Source organism: Mus pahari, chromosome 3 (genome assembly GCF_900095145.1).
Source record: "Mus pahari chromosome 3, PAHARI_EIJ_v1.1, whole genome shotgun sequence".
Taxonomy (NCBI): Eukaryota; Metazoa; Chordata; class Mammalia; order Rodentia; family Muridae; genus Mus; species Mus pahari.
Window position 1 is genome coordinate 15,882,601 of NC_034592.1, and position 13,528 is coordinate 15,896,128.

At 52.0% G+C, this 13,528-nt stretch overlaps 1 protein-coding gene across 1 annotated transcript in view; it reads right to left on the minus strand.

Moving 5' to 3' along the window:
• Window positions 1-12,889: 12,889 nt before the first annotated feature.
• Window positions 12,890-13,528, minus strand: part of Gfi1b (growth factor independent 1B transcriptional repressor) — a 5,968-nt gene continuing 5,329 nt past the window's right edge. Inside the window, exon 6 of the mRNA XM_021191941.1 lies at window positions 12,890-13,068. Within this exon, the coding sequence (XP_021047600.1) occupies window positions 12,890-13,068 (179 nt within the window). The remainder of the gene's footprint in view (window positions 13,069-13,528) is intronic.

The following is a 13,528-nucleotide window of genomic DNA, read 5'->3' on the forward strand; positions in this document are numbered from 1 at the left end:
CACCATGTGGTTGCTGGGATTTGAACTCAGGACCTTTGGAAGAACAGTCGGGTGCTCTTACCTGCTGAGCCATCTCACCAGCCCAGTTCTTAGTCTTCTTAATGCTATGGCTCTTTAATACAGTTCCTCGTGTTGTGGTGATCTGCCCCCTCCAACCGTAAAATTTTTATTGGTACTTCATAACAGAAATTTCACTACTCTTATGAATCGTAATGTAAATATCTGTGTTTTCCAGTGGTCTTAGGTGGCCCCATGAAGGGGACATTCTACCCAAAGGGGTCACAACCCATGGGTTGAGAAACACTGCTCTAGAGGCACAGACCTGACAAATGAACATCTATCATTGCTTGGTTTGGTTACACAGTGGTATATGCATCATCCAACATTGACCATCTTCTCACTAGAAAGGCTGAGAATCGGGAGCTGCCCAGGCCCCGGGACTGGACTGTCCCAATCTAGCACTGAAGACCCGATACAGTACTCCTGGAGAGCCACTGGTTGTGGTCCACCATGGAAGGCCAAAAAAGCTGGCCTTGATGTCAGTGAAGAATGGCAGCAATGGTGTAGGTGACCTTCCACGGGAGCAGATGCACTTGCTAGCATAAGACAGAAAAATAAGCAGGTGAAAAGCAAAAGCATTTTCTCTCGACCTCCTAGCATTTGGGCCTCTGGCAGGAAGGGCCACCAGTCCCTATTCAGGGTGGGTCCTATTCCTACATCAGTGGATGCAACCAAGAAAGTGCCTCATAGGTGTTCCCAGCGGTTTTTCTCATAGTTGATTCCATATCTACCAAAATGACAAACAAGATTTACCATCACAGTAAGCAATGTGTACAGGTGTGGTCTGCGTGTATGTCTGTGCACTATGTGCATGCAGTTCTGGCAGTGGCCAGAAGAGGGCCTCAAATCCTCTGGGACTGGAGCTCCCTGGGACTGGAGCTCCGGGAGGTTGAGAATTTCCTTGCGGGTGCCCAGACGGGTGCCTGGGTCCTCTGCAGGAGCAGCAAGACCCCTGATTGCTTATTCAGCTCTGCAGCTCAGCAGTCTATGTTTTGCAAAGTTACATGCTACGGATCTGGAGAGCTTGTCTGGACCAGCTCTTTCCTTTCTGCAGCCCCAGAAAACACAAATCCAGAAGAGGAAGCCATGGCAGAGATTTGGGGAACTCAAGTCTGTAGGAGACATATGACAGGAAAGCCCTTAGGGTTGGGATCCTGGACAAGTGGATCTTGTGCCCTGCACACAAGCCTTGTGTTGAGCTTTATGTCCATTTATATCTCCATTCCATCAGCCACTGGTCCCCAAAACTTGGGAAACAGAGGCCAGAGCCTAGGGTCAGGCCTCCCTGCTGTGCGCACCTTAGCTCTCAGGACACATCCCTCATTTTGAAATGAGCATTATGGTGACAGGGGGCAGCAGAGAGTCCAACTCCCAGCCTGTCATCCCCACCTCTTCCTCTGTCTCCTGAGGTCCCCCCTGGCTGACTCTAGTTTGGAAAGTTAAGACACCCCAGAGGTCTCCATAGCTCAACTGGGAGCCACCTCCAGCCTTACCTCATCCTCCAAATATACCCCTGGCCCCCACCTCTCCAGGTTGGGAATGACTTTCCCAGCCTGCTTGCTACCAGCCTGGTCCCTTAGGCCAGGCCTCACTTCAACACAGTAGCTGCTAAACTGCCCAGAGAGGGTGTGACTAATGTCCTGCAAAGTTTGCAGGCTGAGCTGGTACAGGGACACCCACACCCTATCTGTGAAGGGCATTTGTGGGGTACCCTTCCTTCGAACTTTCTAGAAAGGCCCCCGCCCTTCTCTTTCTTGCCCTGTGGACGGGGGTGGATGGCAACACCAGGGCTTCCTCTTTGCCCAGCTTGCTGGGCAGTGACAGAGCGCTTGCAGGGTCACCAAGGGCCATCCAACTGCTCTGCCTCTCCTCCCACATGTCCCAGCTTGTACCTGCAGCAGCCCAGGGCTGCGGGGAGAGGGCTTATCTGCACAGAGGTTTTGGGTGCTGGAGCAGACCCCTTATCTCTCAGCCAAGGGCCTGCCCTACAGTTGGGGCTTTGTAATCTGACATTGTGATTTCTCATCCTTGTTTTTCCCCCACCGAGGGAAGATTTGCTGTGTCATGCTGGGGAGGTGGTTGAGGGGGTTGGGGGTCTAGGCAGCTGGAGGGCTCTGATAAGTCTGAGGCTGAGCTAAGGGGCGCTGGAAGCCCAAGGGAGGAAACCCAGAGCTGACAGTTTCTAGCTAAGATTGACGTCTTCTGTAGAGCTGTCCCGAGGCTGAGCCCAGAATCCTGAAGCTCTGCTTCAGTAGAGTACAGGGCGGGGCCCTGGGGTGGGGGTGGGGGTGGGGGGATGCTATGACCTGTCAGATCAACAAGGTCAGCCAGTTTCTCACTGGCTAGCTTACCACACAAGATGGGGGTGTGTGTGGTGTGTATGTGGTGTGTGTGTGGTGTGTTGGGGGTGGGGGTGGGGGTGGGGGTGGGGGTGGGGTGAGGGGTGTGTGTGTGTGGGGAATGTATGCCTTCCGTGCTTCTCTGCATCCTGCCATTGTCTGGACAGCGACAGTGGTCATGGCGGGACGCATTAGATTATTTTGGTATACACATTGACTGCATAAGGCCCCAGAGGGTAGTGTTGGCCCAGGTCTCTCAGGTGGGAACAGCTGGGGCAGATCAGAGGGGCCTGGAGGGGCCTGGTCTATTTGGCCAGTCTCCACATGTCTTCTTCACTAAAGGCCATCTTTATTTTAAGATCAAATTCCCTTGTGCTTCTTCCACAAACACCTCCCTGCCTCTTAGGGCTGGGCTTAGCAACAAGCTTGGTCTCTCAGGGACCTCTGAATGTCTTTCTTCCCCAGGTCTTGCCTCACAGGGAGCAACCCAGAGCAGAACCAGCCAGTCTTAGGGTCTCTCCAACTCTGACGGGGAATTGTTTCCTATAAGTCTGGGACCTGTCTGATGCCAGCAAATCCTCAAAGGAGACAGCAGGCTCCCGAGTCACCTATTTGCTCGGGAGCAGAGCCGGTGGCTAAGAAAGCTGTGCCTGCCTTCCTCCCACACACCTCTCCATTTCTCCTCTGTACACTTTCTTCCCAGGGCTCTGCCCTGGTTTCTAGTGTCTGATCCCCAGCCTCTCCAGGACCTGTCAGTTGAGTAGGCCACACACAGAATTGGGGATTATTCTGGCCATGAGTGGACAGATCGGTCTGGTGAAGGCAGGACCAGGGGCTTCCCCAAGACGGTGTACACTTCATTCATTTCTGATTCCCTGAAGGCCAGTGTGCAACCACTGCCCTGAAGAAGAGGTGGGGGTGACGGACACCCTTGAGTCTGTTGCCACATCCCGTGCTGCTCCCAAAAGGGACTTTGGGCACAGGAAGAGCTGCCCACAGTGGTCGTTTTGGTCCTTTCCTGCTGCCCAACTGAGCTCAGAGATAAGTCTTTGTGCGGTCCGGAGAGGCCAGGGGCCCAGGCCTTCCCCAGAAATCATGTCAGAGTGCCCCACGTGGAGGAAGGGGTCTGAGGACCATGATAACCCCTCTATTTTTAAGAGATCCGGGAGGAAGTTCTAAGTCACCCTTGGCAGAAATAGCTCTGAGCTTCTGCCCGGCGCCTGTGGCTGCAGCTGGTGGCAGGGTCGAGTGAGGAGTGTGTCACAGTTGGGACCATCACTTAACGGCAGGGTGCCACCTGCGCCCCAGTCTGACCTGGAAGGTTAGGCCTGCGCCCCTAAACTGGAGTTGTTTCTAAGGATAATCTGACAGCCACATTTATCGTGCCCCACTGCCTCATGGGAGGCGCTGAGATCGTGACAACACAAGTTATAGAGGACAAGAAGCTCCTGAGGCCATGTGGAGCCTGGGTCGGAGCAGGATGGTTGGGAGAAACCAATATGACGGGAAGGAACAAGCACTGGGGTAGAGGAACAGGAAGAACAGGAAGAACAGAGGCCCAGCATCAGGGACATTGGCAAGTGCTGGCTTCAGCATACTATCTATGAGCCCACAACTGGTATAACCTCTCTGGCCTCAGTTTCCCTTCCAGGGAAATGGGATTAATAACAATAGCCTTCAAACGTGTTTAATATGCTACTTGCCCTATTGTCTGGTGCTGTGTAAGTTCTTGAGGAATGTTAGACCTTTGCTTCTTATCAGGAGGTGAGCAGCAGAAACAGCAAATACCACTTTTCTACTGTCCCGATCTTCATGGATCTCTGTGGTGTGGCTTCTTTCCAATAGGCAAGCTTCTCTTCCCCCACCGCTGCCACCTCCACCCTTCATTCTCTCGTTCAGGGATTGACAGAAGGGTCTGGGCATAGTGGCTCACCCGTCATTCCAGCACTGAGCAGGCTGAGGCAGGAGGATCAAGAGTTGGAAACCAGTCTGGCTATGGAATGAATTCGATACCAGTCTGGATGACATAGCATGAGTATGTTTCAAAAAGGAAAAAAAGATGACAAAAAGCAGTCTACAGGTTGCGGGGAGACAAGGTTCAGACTTCCAGAGATGGCCAAGGAAAGGGATGGCAAAGGTGACGAACCTTCTAACCAAGGCACCCAGTCGTCCCTGCAGCCAGCATCCCACATACCACACCAACCCCACCCCTAGCCCCGTCCCACTCACAGGTCCAGGGCTGTCCTTCCACACCCAGGGCTTTTAGTGAGGCCTCCTCAGGCCACCCCTTGACTTGGTGAGTCCCTGGACATCAGCACCCTCACACCTCACTACATCTCTCTTACCAGCTCTGTTCATTCCACCTCCGGCAAGGAGCTGAGACTGTTGGCTGGCATCCCAAGACCCCGACCTTTCTCCCTAGAAGGTTGCCTGAAGATGACAGACCAGTGATGGGTCTTCGTGAGTGACAGTCAACTCGGTGAGACCATCATAGTGCTTTTGCAGGGGTCCTGGGTCCGGCTCTCATTACGACACTGGACACGTGGCTTGCTCTGCAGTAACCCTAGGCACCGCTTGGGCCTCATGTAGGCAGAAGGGGACCTGAAGATACAGACTGGTCCTGGTGTGGAAGGTCCGGCTCACCATGACCCCTCTTCCCAACAGGCAGGGAAACACAGCAGGAGCTTTCCCCTTCCTGTCTGTCTGCCTGCCTGTCTGTCTGTCTGTCTGCCCGCCTTCTCTTCCTTCTTTGCTTCCTCTCTTTTTTCTTTTCCTTTTATTGACGTTCTTCCCTCCCTCCCTTCTTTACTGTTTATTTATTTCAGGCAGGGTCTCACACAGCCCTGGTGCCTCACACTCACTATGTTATTGAGAATGACGCTGAATTCCTGACCCTCCTGCCTCTACCTCCCAAGCACGGGGAGTACCACCATGCTGAGATCAAACTTAGGGCACGAGCACCAACTGAGCTTCTCCGCCCCTTGCCCTTTCTCTCCCTTTTAACACTGAACACATAATTGCTCTTTCATGGATTCCTCTCCAAAAACACTTTTTGTTATGAAAAACCATGGAAACTACAGAAGAAAATAGCAAAAAGGATACTTTAAAAATCCACACTAAAGTTAACACCAACTGGGCTCTGTGACTCCCTCCATAGGTGGTTCTCATGGCAGAGAACCAGGCTCAGTACAACTGTGATGAACACCAGGAGTGACGTCATCCCAAGTGACTTTCCCCTGTGTGTCCCATAGCGCTAGAGATGCTGGGATAGGTTTTTGAGGGTCCTACCCCCCCCCCGCCCGCCCTCTGCCCCCAGGCCTCCTGGGTCCTTGTCTTCACCCCTAGGTCTCTTCTCTCACTCCAAAGTTCAGGGTCTTTATTCCTGGGCCAGGATAAGCTCATCAGCAAAGGTCATAGCCTCCATCGAGTGCTAGCACCCAGCAAGTTTTAGCATCCAGCGAGTGCTGGGCTGCACAGTCTAGTGGCTTTGCTAGGTGTAAAGTGAGTCCGACTGTTACCTGAGAACTTGGGACAGAAGGAGGGGGTGGCATGGGAAAGAACAGTGAAGTGGCCTCCATGTTCTGTGCTCCTTAAATCTTCTCCTCATGTGTCCTGAGGCATGGGAACCTCCTAGAGAACAGGGTTTTTTTGTTTGTTTGTTTGTTTGTTTGTTTGTTTTCTTTAGAACTTGCACAGAAGCTGGAGCACAGCAGCCCTGTTGCTCTCTGGATGTCTGTGGGAGGGTCCTCAGCCTGTCACAGCAGTGTCAGGGCCCAGGAATACCGAGGCCTCGGGTTTCCTCCCAGCACTTGTCTTTGGGTAAAGTGGTTGGAAGTCTCTCTCTCTCCTGTTTCCCGCGCTCTGGGCCACTGTGCCCCTGATAACACTTGGAAGGCGCTATCGACCCAGGAGTGTCCTCCCACCCAGCCCCCTGCCAGGTTCCATGCTGACAGTTGGCAGCCGGCACAGGCTGATAAACTTATCAGGCCAAACCTGAGTATAGCTAGGTCAGACCGTGTCCTGCCTCAGATTTCCCTCCAGTTGCCTTTCTGCATTCATGGGTCCCAAGAAGTACAGGGCCAGCCTGCCTCCTGGCAGGGCTCAACCCCAGCTAGATCTATGGGGGCCACTGCGGTGGCATCTTCCCAGAACTAATACTGTGTATCCTAGGAAGAGTCAAGTGTCCACTGTCCAGACCTCAGTTCCTAAGGCAGGGTCCTGCTCTACCTAGGAAATCCTGTTCCAACTGCCAAGGTTCCAGGTCCCTGTAGATGTAAATTTACTAGGGACAACTAGGTATTGGTCCCAAATGACGGGATCTAGTATCTGCTAACAGGTTGCTTCTGTGTCTCTGTCTGTGTCCATGTCTGTGTCCTTGTCCGTGTCTGTGTCCGGGTCCGGGTCTGGGTCCAGGTCCAGGGCTGGGGCTGGGGCTGGGGCTGGGCCTGGGCCTGGGGCAAGCCATCCAACATTGCTAAGGCAAAAGGAAGCGTGTCCCCAAGGAACCATGTATCCATGTAACAGGAGCCTGGAGAGGCTGTCAGTTTGAAGGGAAGGGGTGGAAAGGCAAACCTCAAATTAATATAAACCTCAAATATAAAGCTCAAGTTATATTTGTGCTGTCTTTTTTTAATACCAACGATAGTGTTATCATTCATGCCTGTTTCAGAAAAACAGTGCGCGCACACAGCACACACCCAGAGAGAGAGAGAGAGAGAGAGAGAGAGAGAGAGAGAGAGCGCACACCCAGAGAGAGAGAGAGAGAGAGAGAGAGAGAGAGAGAGAGAAGACAGAGCGCACACACCCCCTCCCCTCAGCAGTGGACCCCTGTGAACACCCCTGAAGACTCTCCCCTCCATGTGTTCTTATAACAAACAGAATAGTATCATAAAACATATGCTGATTTAAAAAAAATTATCTCTTTTGTGGGCGTGGTGCTTTGTGTGTCTGTCTGTCTGTGCATTACCCGTTTACTGAGTGCTCTGTGAGGTCCTGGGACTACAGTTACACATGGTTTTGAACGACCATGTGGGTACTGAGAATTGGACCCGAGTCCTTTGGAGAAGCAAACAGCCAGTGTCCTAACCATCGAACCATCTACCCAACTCTGTACAGTGATTTACTTTTAATTATGTGTATGTGTGTTAGTGTCCCGAAGTACGTATGAGCACCTTGCAGAGTCAGAGCATCAGAGTCCCTGGAGCTGTTGTTCTGAGGGATTGTCACCTGCTCAACAGGGGTGCTGGGAACCAAACTTAGGTCTGCTTCAAAAGAAGTCCTCGCTTTTAACTGCTGGGCCAACTTTCCAGCCCATCTGTGATAGATTTTTAAACTATCTCTTTCCATTTGAAATGGCTTCCTTTGTGAATGTGTTAATGCTGTAAATGTATTTTCTCTTCCGTTCCTCAGGCACACACATACCCTAAACCCAAGGTTCTTTGACAAGCTTGCTTGCTTTCTTTTGCCAACCCCCAAGAAGCCTGGACTAGCAGTACCTTGGTGCTTCTTTTTTAGGCTTGTCTTCTAAAACATTCAATGGGCCCTGGGTATCCAGGGAGAATTCATTTTGGAGTCACTGTGGATGATCCTCTCATATAAAATGACCTAGTATTGATTTGGGGCTTTATTTTATTGTTTGTTTGTTCACTTGATTTTGAGATTAAGATCTTTCATACTGGAAGCTGACTTTGAGCCCTTTACTTAGCTTGAATTTCTGATCCTCTGGCCCCTACTTGGTGAGAGCTGGGATTAGAGGCACGCACCAAGGCCTGATATTTGCAAACAGCCTACACACCACCCCATGGATATTTATGTTCGACTGTCCACCCCACCCCCCCCAGTTTTCTTCTTGTTATTGTTCTTTGACGTTATAAGGGCTAACATGATGTGAATGACTGTTAGGTTGCTTAGGAATGATGAGAAATGATGGGTAAGGGGCAGGAGAGACCCGCAAGGAAAAGCTCTTTCGCAGAGAACTCGGGCTCACGCCCCAACCTCAGCGTGGTGAGCTCACAACCAGCTGTAGCTAAGTTCCAGGGGATCCGGTGCCATCTCTCTGGCCTCTGCAGGCACCTGCACACAAAGTCACAAATGAACATACACATAAAATAAAAAATAAGTGAATCTTAAAAACAAAACTAGGGATGGCTCGGTGGTTAAGAGCACTGACTGCTCTTCCAGAGGTCCTGAGTTCAATTCCCAGCAACCACATGGTGGCTCACAACCATCTGTAATGGGCATCTGATGCCCTCTTCTGGTGTGTCTGAAGACAGCTGCAGTGTACTCATCATATATATATATAATAAATAAATAAAACTTTAAAGACAAACCCAATGCGAAAGGCTTGGGTATGGTTAGTCCAGGCTCATTATCTCCTTTAAGTCCCTCTCCTCGCTTGGCAGGCTCAGGGGCTGTGGGCGTGGAGGGAGGGGTGCCAGATCTCTCCTGTTTGAAGACTGCCGTTCTGTTATGCTCTGGCGCTTTTGCTCAGCCTTACAGGCACCCCTTCTAACAGTTCTTAAAAAGCACACTCTCGTTTTTTTCACACCGTGTACAGATGTGCCACCAGCCATGTGGCCAGCTGGGGCACATAGGCCCTGAGGGTGCTTTTTTTTTTTTTCTCTTATAGACAGGATGCACACCCATTGCTCCCCCCCCCCCCAGGAGCAGAATAAGTGTCAAGGGTTGATCACAGTTTGAAAACGTTTGCTGGGGCTCCTGAGCAGACAAGAGCGTGCTCCCACAGGGGACACCACGGATGCGATGGAGAAGATCTGCTGCTCTTCTGGAGTGTCGGGGCAGAGCTTGGTTCTCTCATGTCCTGTCCCCATCTCCTGCCTCCTGCCTCTCCTGTGTCCTGAGACACTTTGCACTCCCCGAGGGCCACAGTGGTGCCTGCCTACCCCAGTCGCCCCCCCCCCCCCACCAAAGCACAGCTCCCTCTCGTGCCTGCCTTCCCTGTCTCAGGCCCACAGACAAGCATCCCTTGGCTGTATTTGAACCCAGAGGGCCAAGATTCTTCCTCACCCTCAGATCTTCCCCTCTGGAACTCCACCCCATCACCGAAGAGGACATATGTGGTATCTAGGGCATGGATAGGGTGGAGTGAAGGCTATCAAATCTGGGGACTGAGGTCACCCATGAAAGCGGGGTCACCAGGAGCAGCAAGGGCTAGGGCTAAACTGGATGATGCTGGGCCACACCCGGCCTTTAGGAACTCTTCGGGGTTGTACCCCTACTTCTCTGCTTTCAAATGTCCAACACCCCGCTTTGTCCCCTGGCCTCCACCCATCCACTCCTCCTCTTGGGCAGCATGTTGTAGCTGGGGGTAGAGAGGGGCAGTATGGGGCCAACTCGGCCACTCGCAGCCCTCAGCTGACCTAGGGAACATTTCCATCCTTATCAGTGATTTACATGGCAGCCGTGGGGCAGGCTTCACCCATATTCAAAAGGAGCCCAGAGCCCAGCACTGGGGTGCAGTGTCAAGCAGCCAACCAAGGAGACAGATATTTTATACAACAGTCTACTGCCTAATGTGGCCAATTTGTTTCAATATTGAAATACTGGTTTTTAAGTTTTTATTTTATTTTATTTTTAAGTGTGTGTGTGTGTGTGTGTGTGTGTGTGTGTGTGTGTGTACACGGGAGTGCTGGTGCCCCTGGAGGCCATAGACTGGATTTTCCTGAAGCTGGAATTATAAGCAGTTGTGAGCTACCTGATGGGGGCTGGGAGTTAAACTTGGGTTCTCTGTAAGAGTAGCAACTCTTAAGCCCTGAGCCATTCCTATAGCCTGAGCTCCTTTGTGTGGCTTTTCTACAGCAAGTAGCTGGCTGATGCTCTGCACCTGCATGGCCTCACCAGCACCACCTGGTACAGGTCACCCACCCAGACCTCTCCTGTCCCCCACAGAGGAGTTAGGGCTCCAGCCTTCTCCCACCACACTCAGCAGCCCCTGAGTCTGCAGCTGGAGGATTAATGCTTTGAAAGCTGGATTCTGACAGGGCTCTTAAGGTGTGTGACCTTGAGTGAGGGCCACCCTGTCTGGGACAGGTGATTTCCACAGGGCTGGGTGGTGTCTCTTAGCTCATACAATGGTACAGGTGGTGGGAATTTCTGGCCAGAAAGGAAGTGAGGAGGCGCCAGCAAGGGTAGAGAGAAAAAGGGTCTCTTTAACTTTCGTCAAATTCCAGTCGGTGGGCAGGGCCCACCACACCCACTGACTCCGCCTTCCCCGACGTGAGGTGTCTTAACAGAGACAGAGACTGTAGCTAGCCTGGCCCTCACTGGACAAAGCTATCAGGCCAGGCCGTAAGGTACCTCCCGGCTTCCTCGGCCCCTGGGCTGCTGCCTATATGAAACCCATTCTACAGAACCCCATTTGTCTCTGGGCACGGAGCTGCTCCAGCCCAGCCTGGACCACAAAGCCGGCCAACCCGGGCCCTGGTACCTGTGCCCATACCACCTTGGTCTGTGATTCAAAATTGAGAGCCAGCCTACTCCCTGCTGTGGGGCTGCTGTGGTCCCCTTCTGTGTTAGGGGAGCCCAAGGGATAAACAAACGTACTGCCCCTGACCTCACCCACTCTCCACCTCAGCCAACCTGGAGGGACACAGCCACCTGCTTCCTTTCTCCTGGCCCCACCCCGCCCCACTGCAGAAGTGGCTGAAACCTGATATTGTCTTGGTTTTGTTTAGCAAACAAAACACATGTAAATCAGGCGTGTGTGTGTGTGTGTGTGTGTGTGTGTGTGTGTGTGTGCGCGCGCGCGCGCGCGCTCGCTTGCTTCACACACTTTATCTCCTTACCCAAGAAGTGCAGGATTCCTCACACACACACACACACACACACACACACACACACACATACCTCTTGCACACTAAGTGTGGCTTTGAGCCAGTTTCTTGCCTTTTCTGGGCAGGAAGAGCCTTACATTTGTTGCCAGGGGCCAAACATCCAAGTCAGTTCAAGAGGCCACAGCTGGGTTGGGTTGAGTTGAGTAGGTATAGAGCTTGACTTGCAAGTAGCTGGACCTGAACTTGATCCTCTGCATGTACACACACACACACACACACACACACACACACACACCATATAGGGTTAAACTGTGTTTTGTAGAGAAGCCATGTAAAGACAATGCTCTTCTTTGGGTTTTAGGATTAAGAATTGACCCAAGGCTGCACACATTCCAGGCACACACTGTACCATTGCTATAGCCAAGCCCCATGGAATTTCTTTTCTGAACATCTTCTCATCTCCAAGAAGATGGAGTGGACCTCAGTTGTCCCATCTGTAAAATGGGACAATGTCACAAGCCTTGTAGAGAGTTGTATGGACCTGAGAAAATGTATTTAACCAAGGCCAAAGCTGCCTACAGAGGACTATGAGCAGCTCCTGGATCATGAACAAGGGATACAAGTAGCTTAGTGTCAGAAGAGATAACCTCTGGCTGGGATGACCAAGGGAGGCTTCATGGAGGAGGTGGCATTGGCATGGCCTTGTTGGTGGGGCAGGACTTTAAACAGGAATGCTGAGGGCTTGCTTGGTAGTGCTTGCTGTGCGCACTGTTTTCCATGGCTAATCTCACAGACTCCTGCCAGGACAGGACTGTTGTGATTATAATGTAGCCCAATGAAGTTGAACTCCAGAGAGGTTCAGTGCCCCATGTGAAGTCACACAGCTCACAGCTCATCAGGCTCTACTCCTGCAGAGTTCCCTTTGCCAAACTCACAAGGCAACACTCCAGAGGTCTCTGGCGACCCCTTAAAGCTGTGGCGGCCGGAGACTGATAACTGCTGGCAGCAGCACAGGCCTGTCTTCCTGGACCCCTGTCCTGGTGCTTCTCTCTGTTAGCTCCTTGTCAAGGCCCTCAAGTCCTCAGGCAGTCCTGGGGACCTAGTAGGCACTTTACAAACAAGGTCACATGTAAATAAACCCACCTTTATTTACATTTACATTAAATGACAGGAGCAGGCTTCTACACTCATGGCTGGTTTCATAGCCTTGTGGCTCACCTGCAGAGCCTGACTCCTAGGATGGATGTGGTCAGAGGTGGGGGACAGATAGCACATCTGGCCAAAGCAGAGGGGTGCCAGACCTCTAGGTCAGGGGACAACTCTGACTGTGGCAGCCGGAAAGAGAATCCCTAAATATCCAGTCACCAGACCCAGAGAAGCAAGCAAGAAGGTTTCTCTGTGGATCCTGGCTCTTGCCTGGTTTCACCATCCCTGTCCACAGGGGCTTTGTAGCTGTCTGTGCTCTGGCAGAGGATGAGACCAGAGCATGTCTGTGGCTGCTTCAGTTCAGAAAGGCCTGAACTGACTCCCACATCTCGCTGAGGTCAGAGGAGGAGCTCGGCTTGGTTGAGGTCACCCGGTCTCAAAAGAAGCAGAGAGGCTCATGGGTAGTGCTGCTTCCAGGAGGACTGGGATCAGGATTGGAATTGAGAGGCTGGCCTTCAGGCGAGACACACTGGGGCAGGCTGGCCGACCGTCTCACTTGAGATTGTGTTGGCTCTCACGGTGACGTCGCAGGTCCACCTTGCGCTGGAAGCCCTTGGTGCACAGTTCACAGCTGAACGGCTTGAAGCCTGTGTGCTTTCGGCTGTGGGTGATGAGGTTGGAGCTCTGGCTGAAGGCTTTCCCACACACCTGGCACTTGTGGGGCTTCTCACCTGGGGAAGGGACAAACCGCAGGTGGGTTCAGGTGGCAGTGCCAGGCTTGCAGCCACCACCCTGTCACATATTCGCTACTGGGCTTTTATGGCCAACCTTAGAAAAATGATGGGAAGTAGTCAAGTGTGGTGGCCACACGTTTGATTCCAGCCCTTGGGAGGCAGAGGCAGATGGATCTCTGAGTTCAAGGCCAGCTTGGTTTATAGAGTGAGTTCCAGGACAGCCAGGGCTACACAGAGAAACCTTGTGCCCCAAAACAAAAAGAAAAACCAAATAACCCTAAACCAAACGAAAACAGAACAAAACAAAACAACAACAAAAAAGGAAGGAAGAAAGAAAGGAAGGAAGGAAGGAAGGAAGGAAGGAAGGAAGGAAGGAAGGAGGGAAAGAGGGAAGGAGGGAAGGAGGGAGAGAGGGAAGGAGGAGAGAGAATTATGTGTTTCCCAGACATTAAACTCA